Here is an 18,635-nt window from a genome sequence, read left to right as displayed (position 1 = left end):
CAAGACCTGAAATCTTGGAAACTTGCACGTACAGTTTGACCTTCAAATTAAAAAGCAGGATTGAGGTTGTAAGGCTGGAGAGGAATCCCAGACAGCGTTCAGAGCTCTGTAAAACATGGTATGTGTTTCCATGTATTGTATAAATTTTAATTTTCCGTCTTGCTTCCTCATTTTTTCCTGTACTTGAGGCTAAGTGTTCAGTTCTTCCAACACACTGAAAGATTAGAGACTTTCTAAGTGCTGGGGGATTAAATGACAAATAGTGTAAACAGGCATAGACTGTACAATGTGAGTTTATTTGTACTTAATGCAGTGATAGAAACTGGCTGATGTAGCAGCAGGCTGAAATAGGAGACTAATTTTGAGACATTGCAATAAAAGCTGTGGATATAGGAAGTGCCAGGAGAGGCTCCTGGTGTTAAAATCCCAGCTGCAGCAAGGACTGTGGTATGGAAGAGGCCCCCAAACAAGCTAGTGAGAGGAATGGAGATGATAACAGTGCATCATCAGGGTGAGAAGGTCTCTTTTCCCAGTAGCCACCTTATGGTGTGTGGCCAGCTTTGGTTTTGGGATGTTGGAGGTGAATGGATCGTGGTACCCACCACAGACACGTGTGGCTGCTTCTCAAACTTCTGCTGCCCTTTTGGCTGTGGGCTGAGCTATAAATCCATCTAGATATCAGAATATATTCATTTATATAATTTTCTATATAAATCCATCACTACATGCTTGGTAGAGCTGGTACATATCCGTTCTCTTGGGGAAGTGCAGCAATTCCTGTCACGTTGTTGCATCTCTGACAAGGGAAGGTTCCAATGACTTTATTTGCCTGTTTAATTATGATGCACCTTTAACATTTCCCTGCTGCTGCTGGCTCTGTCACAGGAGGGCTCAAGGCAGTAAAAGGAAGAGAACTTTAGTTGGCTGGAATCTGTATCACTTTAGCAGTAAAAGAATACAAAGATAATGTCAGTGGGTTATTTTTTCCTCACGCTTGAATAGACTGATAGTCTTGATTTTGTCCAGCACAGCGATTCAAATTATTTTCTATAAAATAGCAGATTTTTCATTCCAAGCCTATTCCTCTGGGTGAACGTTGAAGTGCTGCATTGCACTGAAAATTGATTAAATACTCTAAATTCTGGCCCGTTATCGAGGAACTTTTCAGAGACTTCATATGATGCTACCTTTAAACCTGCAATTCTTGCTGAGTTTAGGACAGGCCATTTATCCTCTGCAGCAACAGTGTTGGTGGGATGTGATAGTTACCCTGCCCCATCTTGCCACCTGTGGTTGGTTGTCTCTGTTTCAGCATCACTTGATCAGTATTGAGCTGCATTCTTCAGAAATTGGGTTGTGCTTCCTCATATCCAGAGGTTTTATTTTAGGGTTAGGTTTTTTTTTTTAATCAGTAAAAGTCAATATCTCTATGAATTCTACCAGCTGTCCTCAACTCTGTCATGGCTTTGAGTAACCAGGATATCAATTCCTTGGGATGAGACACTAACTTTTTTCCCCGAGAGGAAGAATAGCCATACATTAAGATGTTTGGGGTTTTTTTAACATGAACCAAGTACAGATTGCAGCAGGTACCTCAATCCACTGACCTTTTGAAGCACTATCCATATTACCAGAAGCCCTTTCCATACCTCCCTAATTTTCCCCTTGTCAGATACATTGCTGCTGCTCGGCTCCTGGGGAAAGCTGTCCAAGAAAGCTTTTCCAGGCATTTTCCATCCCATCCATCCATATGCTGTGGGTTTAGTATGGTCATTTTGAAACATGAATAGCCCCTCTGTCACTCTGAGCTCTGCCTTGTTCCAGCCCTGTTTAAGGTCATGCAGAGCCTTTTTCTTTCCTCATGGTTCAACTCCATCTGATTTAAATTCATGGTGGTTAAGCCTCAGCCCTTAAAAAGGACCTGGGTAAGCAACATCTGGTGTTGAAAGCACAAAATACAATTTTAAAAAGAGAGGCAGAGTTTAAAGCTCTGGCAGCCTTGGAGCCTGGTCAGTGCCAACCACCCTCTGGGGCAAGAACCTTTCCCTGAGATCCAACCTGACCCTGCCCTGACACAGCTCCAGCCATTCCCTGGGTGCTGTCCCTGGTACCCCCAGACCAGAGCTCAGTCCTGCCCCTCCTCTGCCCCTCAGAAAGAAGTTGTAACTGCAGTGAGGTCTCCCCTCAGTCTCCTCTGCTCCAGATGAACACACCAAGTGCCCTCAGTGTCCTCACGTGGCTTCAAATCAAATCCCTTCCCCATCCTTGTTGTTCTCCTGGCCCAGACCTTGAGGAGGAGGATGGTGAGAGTCACAGGGACCAGCCCATGGCCCCTCTGGGGACATGTCCTAACACAGGTTTGTGGTCAAACACTTGAGCAAGGCTCAATTCCCAGTTTAACTCACAGATTAACTCACAGCTTAACTCACATGTTAACTCCCAGCGACTGTGAACCAAAAGCACAGCAAGAGCTGCTGGTTCCTTATTGGGCAGAGAAAAAAAAAATCAGGTCAGCTGCTAAAGACAAACCCAGTAAATGGCAAAGAGTCGTGTAAATGAAATAAACCAGCAATAATAAAATCAAATTGCAATGTTTTGCTCTTAGGGCTGAATGAAGTCAGTTAGGGTTTGGGGGTTTTTTTCATGTAAACACTTACTGATCATAACAAATAAAACTTGTAAACATAACACGAGCGTTCAGCTTCATTAAATTTGCAGCAGACAATTAATTTTTTTTTCAGGCAATTCAAAGGTTCTTCTGTAGTACTGATTTAGTTTAATTGAACATATTACCACAAGCAGACAATAAGAAATATATTGAAGATATCCATCTGGCTCGCACTGCAAACCCTGTGCCTTTCCTTTTCTGAGCCTGTCACAGCCCTTACTAATTGCCTCATTTTGGCTCTTTTACAATCAGTGTGATTTAACCATTAACATGATAAAAGCCATCTTGGTGAAGAGCTTGATATTAAAAAGCATAGATCTCCTGCCTTTCTGTCTTGCCAATTTTGGACTAATCCCTGGCATTATTGGAGTGATATTTTTAAAAGCAGAAATACAAATATATTGACTCCTACAGAGCAGCTCCTGCAGGTACTTTGTCTGGTTCTGATGGAGGGAGTGCCAGTTGGAGTGAAAGATTTGCTCTGGATCGTGGAAAAAGCAGCAGATTCCTCCCTTCACTTCCCTCCCACCACCTTCTCCTTTCTCCTGTGTGTCCCTCCAACCCTCAGCCAACCTTCATTCACGTTAAGGGGCTTAAAACCAATAATTGCACAGGTAAATAATGAAGTCAATACTAGAGCAAGTAGATGATGCTTATAGTGTATCTTATTCAGCACATAATGTGGAAAAAATATATATTTTTAGATAAATTTAGATTTTTATCTGTATACCCTGTAGAAGGGAAGAAAAATCCTATTTTTGATCTGTATTTTTATCTTAAACCCACAACGTATTGCAGGGTGAAGCATTATTGCAATCTCTTCTGCCACGAAAAATAAAAGGTTGGAATAATTCCTTTAAAAAGCTCAGCGCTTTTGGTTTAGGAATTTTCTTGACCTCTCCCCAAAAAAATGAAAAGGTGCAGGAGTTCTCCATCATCAATAAAAGATTGGGTTGTTTAGCTCATCATTGGAGATCAGATCCATACTCAGCTGAAAGGGGAGTCGACCTATAGGTTAAACACAGACTCTTAATGAGATGAAAGCGGGTTAATTAACACTTTTCATCAACTTGCTGCAATTTATTTTTGCATGATCCATTTCAGAAAGGTTAAAGTATTTTTCAGGTTTTGAATGCAAACGTGAAAACCTAACATAGATAAAACTGAACCACAGATTTAAATCAAAGTGAATGTAGTGCATTTGATTATACATGAGTGGGTTTATGTGTGTGATTGTATATAAAATATAAGTAACAAACTGTGCAGGGCCAGGAGTTGGACTCAACCCTTGTGAGTCCTTTCCAGCTCAGGATATTCTGATTCTGTGACCTCTGCCATGCCCAGCTCTGGCAGTTGGTGGTGCTGCTGGTTCCACCCACATTCTGTTTAGGATAAATGAACCCACCTGGGCTCAGAAATGAGGGGTCACATCCCAGTTCCTGCAGCTTTGTATGGCTCAGTAGAGTTACACAAATTTCAGGCAGTGGAAGATCTTTCTCCTTGAGCTTTTGGTTCCTAGAAAATGAAACAAGGCAGTTGAACTTAACATTTTAAATTGTTCTTAACAATAGATGGAATATAATCCTGTGTCTTGTCTTTGCTGAAGAAGATCCTGCACTGTAAGTCCGCTGACATCAGGAGTTAAGTCTACTGACGTTGTGGGTTTGGTCTTCACCTTCACAGCTTGTCCTTTCTCAAAGCATGCAGTGGGATGAACTTCCAGACACGAGTTTTGTGGGAATTCCATAAATATTGGGTAAATTAGGGCCATGCTCTAAGGGAAAAAATACAGCAGAGAAAACTGAGGTCACTGTAGCTCGTGGGGCTGGTGTGGAAGGTGGGAGAACGTCTCCCTGGAGCCACTTCTCTCCGTACCAAATTCAGCCTGACTGGGATGGAGATAACAATGATCTAAACATGATTGCACTGGGGACCTGGCTGCTGATCTGTGTCTCAGGTAAAGATGAGAGAAACAGTGTGGGAGAGTAGAGAGGGAAAGTGAACTTTATATCCTTGAAAGCAGTGACTGGGAACAGACTGGCCTGAGGGCTGTGCTTGTAACATCAAAGACACAGAGGAAGCATTTAGAGAGCACGGTTGGTGTTGTAGGAGGAGACACTGTGAGAGTGTTGAAGACAAGAATCTGGGACAGTACTTGGGGAAATACCAGGCCTTTGGTGTGCTTTCTCAGGAGCATTTTTGGAAGCAGCCTAGTGAAGCCAAAATTCTGAGGATTATAGCTGTTGGGGCTTTCCCTCCCTGAGCCTGGCTGAGTTACAAACAGGTTCCTCAGAGGTGCTCAGCAGATAACAACGGCCTGGTGGCACAGGAATACAGACTGGGAGGGATGAGTTTGACACATCAGGGAGTACCTACAGCACTGCTGAACAGTGGTGAGGTGGGGTTGCAATATTAGGGACTCCTGTGGCCTGATATTCCTTTCTTTTAAAGCAATTTAAGCAAGATTATGAGCAATCCCAACAAAGTTAATATGAAACTACAGTCTCTTGTCCTTATCCCAGAATCATGAGGGCAGAGAGAACAAAACTGGAATAGGTTCAGTTCTAGGTGTCCTGTATCACTGTGCTCCAGCCAGTCGTTTGGGAATATGACAGGAATACAAATATTCACGGCTCAAAAGCAGGTTGACTTTGAAATACAAGGAATTTTGTCACTGAATTGACTCGCCATGGCTTGGGTTGGTTTCCTCTGTCTGTGTCTATCACACACACTTGGAATATGACTTTTGCTTTCATTGTGTTTGAAGTTTTTAAGTGTATCACGAAGAGCTAGTGATGGAATTTGTAGGTTTTAGTTCCTTTCATGTCTTAAGTGCACAGTATGAAATCTCTGTAAAGGTTGTTTAATCCTGGTAACTAAACTGTGTGATGAAGTTGACAATGAACATCAGAGCCAGGACTGGAAGTGTCTGGGAGGAAAAGCAAAGCTGTGTGCTCAGGGCCAAGCTCAGCCATCACTGAACTCGGCTGAGAGGAGAGATGGAGCTGCCACACTGCTCCTCCACTGCTCTCTGTGTGTCTTTGCAAGCTGGACCTTGATTCTGGGTTTGAAATTATTTGCATAAGAAAAACCTGTGTCTGATTTGAGGTAAAATGCCATGGAACAGGAGAAATGTCAGGGACACTTCTTAATGATACTCTGAGTTGAAGATTTATTCAGCGGAGTAGGAGCTGGGGATTTTGAGCAGGATATAATGAGGGGATGGTCTTGCAAGTTGTTATTTTCGTTTCAGCTGTGATCCTGCCTCCATCCTGCCCCTTCCATAACATCATAACCAGGGCTCAGCCAGACAGCAGAGCAGTGACACATCCCTTGGAAGGAGGGTTTGTCTCCTCTGTGTGTCACTAATTAATTGGAACGAGTCACTTCCTCGCCAGGGAGCACAGGGCACCAAGAGACCAGCTCACCTTCCCCAGGAAACAAATTAGACCTTTGCAACCCAGGAAGTTTTGTTTCAGTGTTTGTTTTGCTGGTTCTGGTCTTACTGCCACTTGATTTGTTCAGTAATAGGTGTTTGGGCGTCAGACGTGCCCGTGGTGGTGTGGAAGTCCCAACGGGGATTCGAGAAAAAGTTAATCTTAAATAAAAATATCTGCTGTGCACAGCGGTGTAGGAAGACAAAACAGTTTATAATGAAGGTCTGATCCATTTTATAGACTGGGCAAATAAGGCAGCAGAGACTTTTAATGACTTGCTCAAGGTCAGACAGAAAGTGAGGAGGAGAATTTGTTTTATTCCCAATTATTGCTGGAGCAACCTTCCTCTTTGCTCTGCACTCTTCCTCCTCTTTTGCTTATCTAATTGTCTTTTCATGGGAGTTCTGTTTAGCTTAATTGTTCACATTTGGTTGTGATTCAAAGTCTGAATGTTCAGACTAGGGTTTAAGGGGCTGGCTCCCCTGCTGTGCTCTGGTAGCAGGAGCCGTGGGCACCGTGGATACAATTCCTCAAGGAATACAGATAAAAAGTGCTAAAATCACCCCCTCCCTCTTGTTTTCCATGTCTCCCTGTTGCCTGACTCAGTTCTTTAGATAGTTGTAAAATCCTGAGGTTTGAAGCTGGGTTTGTATTTATGTGCTGTTGTGCTTCCTTCATTTGACTTAAATTTACAGGTATAATGTATACTTTCCACAAGCTGTAATGTAATAGTAAAACAAAATAGTTAAAAAACAGTAAAAACTTGTCCTGTTTTCAGAGGTGTCAGTAGGTGCTCCCCTCCACTTCCCTTTCCAGATGCAAATGGCACATGGGAAGATGAATCTGTCCTGGGCTGCTTGATAAATGACCTGTACCCCAGGTCTGGCTTATCCCAAGGCATTGATGACACATGCAAGCCTTGATCCACGTGATATTAAGGATGGTTAAGCTATGGATCATTCACTGGGAAGGTGGAAAGTCCAGCTTAGGGATTTTCAGGCTGTTCCATGAGTTTGACAGCTCAAGAGGCTCCTAGTGACTCTTAATTTGGGATTTCTTCTTGCACGTCAGCTAATCCTGACATCTTGGTCCTGATGGGGAGGGTGTGGAAAATAGACATAAAATTCATGTAGGAAAGACCTAAAATACGTATTTGTACCTTAAAAACGTGCCAGTCACACTTTTAAGTCGCATTTCTAATTTTGCAGTTTGAGTGCCTGGATTTCAGGTTGTTGCTTCCCTGATGCTCTCTGAAATCTTTTGATTTATGGTCGTTGCTGTTCAAAGCACGAAAAAGCACCATAAATGAACCATCTGAGCAGGCTGAACTCTTCCAGGGGGCAGGGTGTTGTTGGGCACCGTGTCCACGGGCAGCGTTACGTTGGCACAACGCCCCGTGGCTTGTGGGCCAAGGAGAGCAGTGATTGATCCCTGAGCGCCTTGCAATTTATCAAAGATTAGATATGATTCCTCCTGTATCTGATTAACCTTCTCGGGGAGACAGCCATCATTTGTGCAATGACAGTAGATTATTCCATACTTGAAAAGACGGATATCAGCTGGTTGCAATCAATAGCCCACAAAAGGTGACGCCGTGAATTCTCTGGGTTATCTGTAAAACGTGTCACAAACGTGGAATCGTTTGTCAAACAGAGCCATTTCATCCCAGGCACCTCTGAAGTGACTTTTATTTCAACCTGAAAGGCCGAGAGCTGGAGGAGGCAAGTTTGGGGTCTGTGTTGTAATCAGGAGCTGTTGGGTGCTGCTGGAAAGAGCAAGCACAAATTTCTCTGAGTGACAGATTTGATTGTCATTTCCAGACCCCATTACACATGATTTTCTTTGTGACAATTGCACGGAGAGAGCTTGATTTGATCAGATTGCATTGCACTGGGGAAAATGGAGGTTAAAGTGGACTATTGTGCCCTCTCGTCATGTAAGTAACACTCTCTGCACTCTGGGTGGAGTGGATATATTTTCATATATTTTTTTCTTTGAATTTGCTCTAATGGCACATCCCTCCCCAGTATCTTTCCATGCAATTCCAGTCTTAATGTGTTTTCAGATTTAAATTAACCTTCATTTATTATTCAGCCACGCCGAGAATGCAGATTTGAGTGTGCAGAAATGCAATCCCCTGATTGACTGCCTGCTCCCTGCCTGGGCAATGGGAGGCATTAATTCCTGGGAGGGAGATTCTTACATCAAGTTTAGACAGTTTTCAATCCATGGGCAGCTTGTTTTTCACTATCAGTGTAAGAAATATGTTAATAACTTGTACCTCGACTGCAGTTCAGCTCTGAATGAAGCTGAGAAGGAAACTGTTGTTGAAAAAGGGAACCTGGAGCAGCTGGAGGGATGGGACACTTAGGAGTGCAGTGCCAGGGAATAACATCCAAACTTGCCTCTTAAAACAACCTTTCCCACCCTGACAGAAAGCAGAGGTTTCCTCAGAGAATGGGGCTCAGGCACCCAGCTAAAAATAATTGTATTGGTTCTGACAGAGCAAGATTTAGGCCAAGGAAACTGCAAGATAAAGATCCTCCTTCAGGAAAGCAATTTTAGCATGTCCTAAATGCCCAGCTCAACTGTGTGTGTTGCTGAATTGAAGTCTGTGCTCTTCCCAGAGAGGTCAGATTTCCATCCCTCCTTTCCTTAATCCCTGTTAAATACCAGGCCGTGTCTCACTGCCTTCAGTGCTGCCTGATTACATGGAAAGATCTGGAGCACTAATCACACACATTGCTAAAATCAGAGCTAAGTGACTTTAGTCCCAGGCCTAAAGTCCCTTTTCTAAACTGATAGTGTCCTTTTAATAGGATTATATTTTATTAGGCTGAAGCACCATCGTACACAGCAGAGGGTACTGTAAGTGCTGTGGAATTTCCTGGTAAGAACTGTGCTTATAAATCAGTTACTTGTCTGGTACATGTGTAACAGCTGATTATATGGAAAAGAGGACAGAGACTGGCATAAAAACCATGTCCCTGTTCCTGAAATTCTGTATGTGACTCGTCACAGTTCACATCTGTGATACTTTCAAGTCCAAATATTGTAAATATTTCCCTTTTCCCCCTTTCTTTTTTATCTCAATTGTGCCCCATAAGGTACTGGGTCTGCTAAGATAGCTGTAGTTTGCTTTGCTCTCATATTATTATTATTTTATATTATTCATTGCTTTTTAATCTCTTTAGTTCAGGGGTGTATTCTCCTCTTTTCTGCAGATCTCAGTGTCTGATGGTGCTCGGAGCTCCCAGAAGTTTCACTAGTCAAGTCTCAGATGCTTTTGGCTTTATGGTCTTGGCTAAATGTTTCATTCACAAACAGAGAAAGAAACATTAGAGCACATTTGAGTGTTTTCATGTACTGGACTTGGATTCTTTGGTTGCTCATAGAAACCAGGTGACTCTACCTCCAAGATTGATTTTTATTATCTCTGGACACGATTTGCCTTGGAATCAATACAATAATGTAAAATGTCATTGCAAATAGAGGACATTGATCTGCAATGCATTTATTAACTCCCACTGATAAAAGGCAAAATGGAAATGGTAAACATGCTGGTATTCTAAAAAAAAAAAAAAAAGGGAGGGGAGGAAAAGTAAGTCCCAAATATTTGAGTTAATCTGCAGGAAAAACACAGTTTCAAAGCTTGTACAGGAAACAAGATTTATCTTTGATACATGTAAGGTAAACCTTCATTACTGCAAATTTGCACAATTACCCCTAGTTTGTGGTCCAGTGAGAACAGTGATTGAGCCTTGCAGTTTATCCAAGACAAAGGTTTACTTCCCAAACCTTGGTACAGGAAATGGCTTATGCAAATCAGGAAAAAACATATCTGCATCTTTAAGACTAATTTAAGAGAATTAGGTAATTAGATAGTTAATCAAACTTGAAACTGCTGCTTATCTGCCCAGATCCACATAAGGAATATCAGCAGAGTGATGGAAGTAGAGCCCCAGGAAAAGCAGCACCGTTTTCCCTGGAATTGGCTGCAGCCTGTGCTTGGCATCGCCTGCCTTTGTCTCAGTGCCTTGTTTGAAGCATCTGGTAATTGAACATAAACTCCTGCACTTGAGCACTGATGCTTGAACCTGGAATTACCTTGTCAGCCACCCTGGCTCTCATTACCCACCCAGCAGATGCCCTGGCATGCTCTGAGCACGGATCTTGCTGCAGAGTCAGAGCCCAGGGGCTGGAATGGCTCTGGCTCTGTGGGCTCCCCTTGTCCAGCCTGGAATAAACATCCTCCCTCCCCATCCTGGAGGAGCCACTCTGGCCAGGACACATCCAAGCTGCTCAGCTGTTTAACTCTGAGGATAATAGGTGGGAGATGAATATTTCTTATGTGCTTGAAGAAAATACCCATCAGCAAAAACAAACACTGCTGGGGTTTTTTTATTCCATTTAAAGCTCCAGACTGTTTTTTTCTGTCCATAACCAAAGCCATGAGTATTTACAACAGACTTTTCCTACTTAGGCAAAATGTAAAGGGGAGAGGGACCTCAGACCTCAGTATAGGTCAGAGGTTGGACTTGATGATCTTGGAGGTCTTTTCCGACCTTAATGAATCCCTGGTTCTATAGGATCTTTTTACAGAATTCCCATTAGCAGCATGAAAGCACAAACTTGACTGAAGTGAAGGCAAGGCTGGAAGAGGAGAGGAAGGAATAAGTCTTTGCAAGATCTCAGAAAATTTCCCTTAGAAGCAGAACAGTCTGAAAGAAGCATGAATTTGGGGGGGAGGAGTTCTGATTTCTTCAGGGTTTTTATGCTGGCTAAATATGTCAAAACCAGAATATTCCCTTGTCTTCCTTCTCCTCTGACCCCCTCTGTACCAGGATAGATCTCTAAATAAGCATTTAGGTATTACATGCCCAGGGTTCAGCAACCAGCCTTGGAAATGCTGCATTATCTCTTTTTTTTTAATCTGTCTCTGAATGTTCAATTCCACTGATTTGAGGCCAACAAGAAGAGCTGTATCTCCCGAGCATGTTACAGCTCAGCCTTTTATTATAGTGAAATGCCCTTTATTCCTTCAGCAGCCAGGGCTGGCAAAGCACATCTCATTGTTTACTGAGGACTTTGATATCCTTCACTGAAAAGCACTGTGGTTATTGCCATCACTGGATCCATGCCCTGTGGAGCTGAGCCGGGTTGGAGAGGGGCACGTTTGGGAATGGGATCCAAGGAGCCACTTAACAGAGGCAGGTCTGAAAAAAACCCTCTGGTCAGTGGAAATCTTGCTGATGGGCACAATATCTGTGACATGGCTTCTTGCTTTCCCTGCTCTTCTTGCATCTGTGGTGCCCAGTGACAGGACCTGGAGCTGTGTCAGGGCAGGGTCAGGTTGGATCTCAGGAAAATGGTTGGGCACTGACCAGGCTCCTCGGGGCAGTGGGCACAGCCCCAAGGCTGCCAGAGCTCCAGGAGGGTTTGGATGATCCTCTGGGGCACAGGGTGGGACTCTTGGGATGATCCTCTACAGGGCCAGCAGCTGGACTCAATGATCCTTGTGGGTCCCTTCCAGCTCAGCACATCCTGGGATTCTGTGATCGTTCAAAAGCTCTTTGCACGTTCTGAACTGACCTATATTTTTAAAGAAAAAAAAGCATTATCTGTGAGTGTCAGCCTGTGCTGTGTTTTCTGTCACTCCTGTCGTGCCCCTGCAGGTCATGTCCCGCTGTGTCACATTGAGCAGGTCGATGTGACACGGCCCAGCCACGCATAGCAGGGGCAGCGAGGCAGAGCCGCTTACCCCAAACAAGGGATCCCTCCTGAGGGACACCCAGTCGATAGCACATCCATGTGGGATGGATCCTTTGAAGATTGGATAATGGTGCCCCTCAGCCCATGCCTGCAGTGCCTGCAGCCTCTGGCTTTGCAGCTGGGAAATCCATCCCTGGATCCCAAGAGCAGCCAGGAGATGCAGACGGCACTAATGGCACTGCCAGGCTGCTGTTTGCAGGGACAGGAGGGAAGCAATTCCAGCCTTCCCACAGATGGGAAGTGCTGCTCAGCTCCCTTTCTTCTAGGCAAGGAAGAAAACTTTGTTAAAATCTCTTGCAGTGTGAAGGAAACACAATCAGTCAGGAACACACCAAGTGCTCTGCAATGTGCTGCAGCAGTAAAGCCAAGGGAGGTAAGGCAGGAAAATCGGGATGTAAGGCAGGACAGAAATAGGTAAGACAAGCTCAGATGACCTCAGTGCACCCCCCCAGGGAGGCTGGGGGATGGCTGGGCATCCAGAGCTGTCCTGGGGTGACCATGAGGATTTGCTCCAGCTGAGGAACAGCCCCGTGAGCGTTGAGGCTGCTCAGAGCCCGCAGTGACACCCCACAGGATGAGCCCCCTGTGCTGCCAGAGGGGCTGGAGAGCAGGGAAAACCATGGAAAACTGCAAAGTGCTGTTCCTGTCACACAAAAAGCGTGCTCCTGAAAATGCTGGCGTGAAAGGAAGGCTGAGAGGGAGCTTTGCTGCTTCCCTGAGCCTTCAGTGACACCTACAGACAGTCACACACAGCCCAGCACGGCCCCAAGCCCTGCCTGGCTCCTCATCCTCCCAGGGACGTGCAGGAAGGGGCTCCAGGTGCACCAGGAGAGGTTTAGGTTGGAAAAATTCTGTAGTGGAAGGGTTGTCCAGCCCTGGCACAGCTGCCCAGGGCAGGGGTGGAGTCCCCATCCCTGGAGGGATTCAAAGCATGTGTAGATGTGTCATTTGGGGATGTGGGTTAGTGGTGGCCTTGGCAGTGCTGGGGGAATGGTTGGACTTGATGATCTTAGAGGGCTTTTCCAACCTAAATAATTCCATGATTCCATGAAACCTGTGGGCTGATTTTTTGAGGAGCCAGGCACTGAGTTCCTACATCTGCAGGAGCTCTACTGAGCTGCTCTGATCTTTAGCAAATGCCCATTTCTTTATATTCTTTATATCTATATAGAATATAAATTCTAGAGTTCTATTATAACTCTATATTCTATAATTCTAAATAAATATTCTAACCATATTCTAGAATATAAATATATTCCAGAATTGTATAGAATTCCACAATACAGAATATATACCAGAATTCCATTTGAGAATATATTCTGTATTCTACAATCCTATACAATTATATTATATATTCTATTCCATGTATTTATATTCTTCATTCTTTACATGTTTATAAAATAGATGAACTTCTGATGCTGAGAGGAATTTCAGTGAGTGATTCCATGCCTGAGCCCTACTGCTGGTGTGGGTATTCCTGTAGCATCCTGAGCTTGGGATGCTCTGAGTCTTCCTGAATTTGAGTTGTAGCCACACCAAGTGACTGGGAAATCCTGATCCATCAGTTATACAAAAATAATGCCATAAATCTAAGCAACAATTAAGCATTGTTTTAGTCCTGTGCACTTATACTGCTCATGCCTAAGAAATTTTAAATGTATTAATCATTTAATTGTATTAATTAGTTAAGCCTTATAATACCTGCTGTGGTTGTGTTAAGAGTTGCTCTCTTTAGAAGAACTGAAATAAATGAAATAGATGAAATAAATTTGTCCAAGATAACACAGCCAAGTCCCCGAGGACTTGGTCTGAAATCCATACAGACAGAGATTAAATCTTTTTCACCACCTCCTGTACACTTTTGATAAGGTCTTCAAAAATCTGGGAACAGCTTTGCATCCCCTGGATTTCAGGGAGTAGTTCTGTCCAGTCCATATCTTTGTTGCTGTATCTTTATTATTTTAGCAGAGGCTTAAGCAGTTGGGCAGTAGTCTCTGGAAGAAGTAGTTAAGATTTTGGTGTCATATCCCAGAGATTGAATAGTGCTGGTATTATTTTAGCATGGCAGTTGTGCAGAATAGATTTTTGGAATAAGCAAAAATATCTATCTCTATATGATTTTCAGACTTTTGGTCTCATTGTTAAGCAATATTTTGTCTCCTTTTCATTTCCTCTGAGGCCCTGTAGAAAAAATTACTGCATTTTTGTCAACAGAAATGAAAGAGGAATGTCAGCTTTAGAGGCAGAGGGAATTCACAGGCACAGACGAGGAGCTGGAGTCTGCATAATGTGTCAGGGCTCATCTTTCTGTGCCACCATTTTGCTCCTACTGCAGGACTCAAGTGAAAAATAGACCATTAAACCAGTGGGGAAGGATCTGTGTGAACTCCAGCTGGGAATAAGGGATTAGTCTGGAAGCTGAGGTGGAGCTGCTGCCTGTATCTAACAGGCAGAACTTGCTGCATCACAGGTCCCTGGAGGTTTGGGGGCTTCCCTTTGGAAGTGTCATGTTTAGGGCAGTGCCCTTTTTTCTACTTCATCTCCCTGAAATAATTCCTCAGTTCTAGTCCAACAGGGCAGTGACATCTGGAGTCACCACCCCCAGAGCCACAACCCCCCCCCAAAACCCCTCTCTGACATCACCACAGCACTTGGCTTGTTGGGGCAGGGTTTTGGTGTCCATGGTGTCAAAGGTTTGGTTGGTATCTCTCATTATTTATGTTTATTCTTTCTGGGGACTCTCCTGGCACAAAGAAAACAGCCTGGCTTTGAAATGTCAAACCACAGAGAGCGTGGCCAGTGTTCTACACAATCACCGAGTTTGCAATAAAAATGAGGTACAACAGTAACCTCAGCCAATTCTTTCCCTTTCCAGATGTGAGCAGATATCACTCATGTTTTTAATATCCCCTTCTTCATTCTAGTTTTGGAGATTTTACACTGAGAGAGTTTTCTTGAGGCAACATTTATTACAGGAACAACAGAATAGTTTTTTATAACCGTGGTGAACAATGTGTGACTGTGAAACAGCTCTTTGAAGTAAGAAGATTCAAAGAAGAGAATCTCTGACTTCCAAGCTTTCTCAAAAATTTTAACCAAGCCTTTCAGATCTGCTGCACTCTTTTCCAGCCCTTTCTTTTCTCCTTCTTCATCAGGATGGTGAGTGGAAGAGGATTTTGGAGGGTTTATTAACAGTGTTTCAATCCAACAGCTGGAGAAAGATGTTGGAGGATAAAAGCAAAGATGGGATAGTTCACTTGTTACATTAAGGACCTTCCTAAGTGATCACTGCAGTTGTGGGAGACTGCTTAGGATCTCTCTCAGCTCTACATGTTCCTCAGGAGAACCAGATGAATGCTCTTTTCCCCCTTTCTTTGTTGTTTGTAGATCCAACCCGGGTCATGGTGTCTCCTTTCAGCATGGATGTCACCGTTGGGGAGAGCATTGTCCTGCCATGCCAGGTCTCTCACGACCACTCCCTGGATATCATGTTCACCTGGTCATTTAATGGGCACCTGATAGACTTTGAGAAGGATGGGGATCACTTTGAAAGAGTGGGAGGGGTAAGTATTAACTCTAAAGCATCTCCTCACTGGACTAAAAGCAGGTAACAATAGAAAAGGGCTGCTAAGAGAAGGAATGGGCTTGGCTAAGTCAGTCCTGGAGGGATTTAAAAGCCATATGGATGGTTTAGTGGTGGCCCTGGCAGTGCTGGGTTAATGGTTGGACTCAGTGATCTTACAGGGCTTTTCCACTCCAAATGATTCCATGTTTCTGTGTTGTCTTCTCTTCATAGACTGAGATGAACATTGCCAGTGTATTAGTTCATTAGAGCTGGTGCAGAGTTGTTATGATTTCCTTCATGGCATGACAAATCTGCTCAAATGAACAGTGGGAGGGATGTCAGGAGACCTAAAATATGTTTTCTCACTGCAAAAAACTGCCTCCTCCTTCAAGGAAGAAATCCATAATAGATTTTCTCTGTCTGAAACAGTAAAATAAATGTAAACTGTAACCATTGTAGAACTTTGTATTTATAGAGAAAATAGCAGAAGATCAGACAATATCCTCAAAAATGCTCAGGCAGGGTTTGTTGCCATGTTTATCTGTCTCTGTCTGTGTCCTCCTCTTCTGACCACATGCTTAGAATAACTATTTTTCCTCTGCACAAAATAACCTGCAGAGTATTGCCAATATCCCCCACCTCTGGAGGAGACATTTCTTCTCAGTCTTATCTGTGCAGGTTTCCTGGCAATGCCACCTTGGTATCTTTGGATTGTTTGGTTGATTTTTTTTGTTTCTGGGAAACCCAGTAAGTACCCACTGACAATGTAAACTTCTGCAATGCCCAGAGAATTGTTTATTTGAAGGTTGAAAAGTTCATGTTTGTGGAAACCCAGGAGAGGGACAAGTGGGAAATGATGGTTGGACAGTCCATGGCTGCTGCTCAGGACCATGGTCAAGTGGCAGATGGGGGAAGCAAAGGTGGGAAGGTAGGAATTGCTGACTTTCATTACAAGAGGGGAGAATTTTCTTGGGGCATTTGGCATTTTGTGCCTCTGCAGGAAGGTTTAGCACCGGAGCACCCTCAGCGGGGCAGAGGTGCCCTGATGGTCCATCTCTGCTTGGCTTTCTCTGCTCTTACCTCACTTCTGAAGGGCAGGTTTTTAAGTTAAAATAAAACTACTCTTCTAATAGTTTTAGATTTCCTGAAGATGCTGAGGCATAAATTTTGGGGATTGGAGAAGGAGAGAAGGACAGTGCTCAAAGAGATACCTCAGGATGCCATCTGTTAGAGGGGAGCTTCACACAAGAAGGTGGCACATCTGTCAGACCTGTACCCAGCTTCTCATGCCAGTTTTATGACTCAAAATAATTCCCAAATAATTTTTAGTAAGAAAAGCAGTGATTTCACAGACCATCTCTGAAAGCTTTGCTTTGTAACCATAATATTTTCCTTTGCAGTTCAGAGTTCATCTAATTTACCCTGTTTAGGCAGGGCTTGGGTTGTTTAAATTCTAACTTATCCTTCCTTATGATTTTTTTTTTTCACTTTTATTGGGTGAAAGGAGCTCTAAAAATGAGGGGAAAAGTGCAAAATTTTCACCAAGGGTTTTTCCTGTGTCTCTAAAGGAGGCTCAGCAGAGCTGTGGACTCTGCTGAGTCTCAGGCAGAGTGACAGTCTATATTTACATTTTTCAGGGGTGCAATTTAATACTGAAAGGAAAAGGAAACACAATTTCCAAGCCTTAAAAGATACCCTTACAGACTGATGCCCAGGCTGCACATTTTGGGGTGACTGCACCTGCTCGGCCTGCAAAGCTAAAATTACAAACTTGATTAATATTTCTCAGTCAAAAAGCCACAATCACAAGGTTACCCTGAGATTTCCAATGGACCCAATGCTTTGTGTCTGGAGAAAAATTTAGAGAGTGTTTTCAGCTTCAGATACACAGAGAAGCCTAATTAGTTCTATTCAATAGTTAATCAGACATGCACTTGGCGTTTGGAAAACAAATTACTGCTGTTAGGTGATGCAAGATTTCCTGGGAGAGTGCTGTTCTCATGATCTTTAGCACAAAAACACGGGGCAATCAGAATGCTGGCTGCCAGACAAGGCCAGGAAATTATTGCAGATGTCTTAGATTTCGGGCTGGGTTTCACTTGTGGAAGGAAGGGAGACACAACTTGGGCATCTGAACACCAGAGAGGGTGTAAATGGGATATCCAGAGAGGTGTGAACCTGCCCCACATCAGCTTTGTCACGTTGTTTTAATGATCACAGAATCCAAGGATATGCTGAGCTGGAAGGGACCCACAAGGATCATTGAGTCCAACTCCTGGCCTTGTAGAGGACCATCCCCAAGAGTCACCCCCTGTGCCCCAGAGGATCATCCAAACCCTCCTGGAGCTCTGGCAGCCTTGGGGCTGTGCCCACTGCCCTGGGGAGCCTGGGCAGTGCCAACCACCCTCTGGGGGAAGAACCTTTTCCTGAGATCCAACCTGAGCCTGCCCTGACACAGCTCCAGCCCTTCCCTGGGTGCTGTCCCTGGTCCCCCCAGAGCAGAGCTCAGTGCCTGCCCCTCCTCTGCCCCTTACAAGGCAGTTGTAGACTACAACCAAACTACAACCAGTTACTAAGAGAAAGTGTTTCCCAGACCCCAGCCCTGCTCCCCTGCCCCGGGGAGGAGCCAGAACTTCAGAGGCACTCCCGCTCTCCCCTCCAAGGCAGACACATCCCTTTAATAGGCCAAGCTTGCATTACTAATGTTTTCATCAGCCAGAGCAAAGTAAATCCATTAGTCACAGTGTCCTTCATGTGATAATGATGTTTAGCGCTCATTAAAAAGTAATTGTAACCACTTTTCCCTACTTTATCAGCAGGATTCAGCTGGTGATTTGATGATCAGAAGCATCCAGCTGAAGCACGCGGGGAAATACGTCTGCATGGTGCAAACAAGTGTAGACAAGCTCTCGGCTGCTGCAGACCTGATTGTAAGAGGTATTTGAATTTTGTTATTGTTGTTGGTGTTGTTGTTGTAAAAATTCTCTTTTTGTTTTTTTTTTTTCCCCCAGCATCTTGTAATTAATCTGAGAAAAAAACCTCTGAGCACGCACTGGGGTTCACACCACGTTCTCAAACAGTGCCTGTGATGTGTTTCAGATACACACCCTCATCCAGCAGACACAGCTCACGTAAACACACCGTGTTTGTGTCCTAAATGCCAAACCTGCACCAACTGAGCTCGTTTGTTTGA

At 43.9% G+C, this 18,635-nt stretch overlaps 1 protein-coding gene across 4 annotated transcripts in view; it reads left to right on the top strand.

Moving 5' to 3' along the window:
• The window catches only part of CNTN4 (contactin 4), a 286,454-nt gene that overhangs the window by 255,651 nt on the left and 12,168 nt on the right, over nt 1-18,635 (top strand). For 3 of the 4 annotated variants that reach the window (XM_017827116.1, XM_017827117.1, XM_017827118.1), the window contains 2 exons: nt 15,265-15,440; nt 18,259-18,379. In XM_017827116.1, coding sequence (XP_017682605.1) covers nt 15,265-15,440; nt 18,259-18,379 — 297 coding nt within the window. The remainder of the gene's footprint in view (nt 1-15,264; nt 15,441-18,258; nt 18,380-18,635) is intronic. The other variant, XM_017827120.1, reaches the window with a different exon arrangement.

The sequence above is a fragment of the Lepidothrix coronata genome, unplaced genomic scaffold (assembly GCF_001604755.1).
Source record: "Lepidothrix coronata isolate B3197 unplaced genomic scaffold, Lepidothrix_coronata-1.0 Scaffold134, whole genome shotgun sequence".
In the NCBI taxonomy this organism is placed as follows: Eukaryota; Metazoa; Chordata; class Aves; order Passeriformes; family Pipridae; genus Lepidothrix; species Lepidothrix coronata.
The sequence above is the reverse complement of the archived record's forward strand: the minus strand, read 5'-3'. Positions and strand labels throughout refer to the sequence as shown.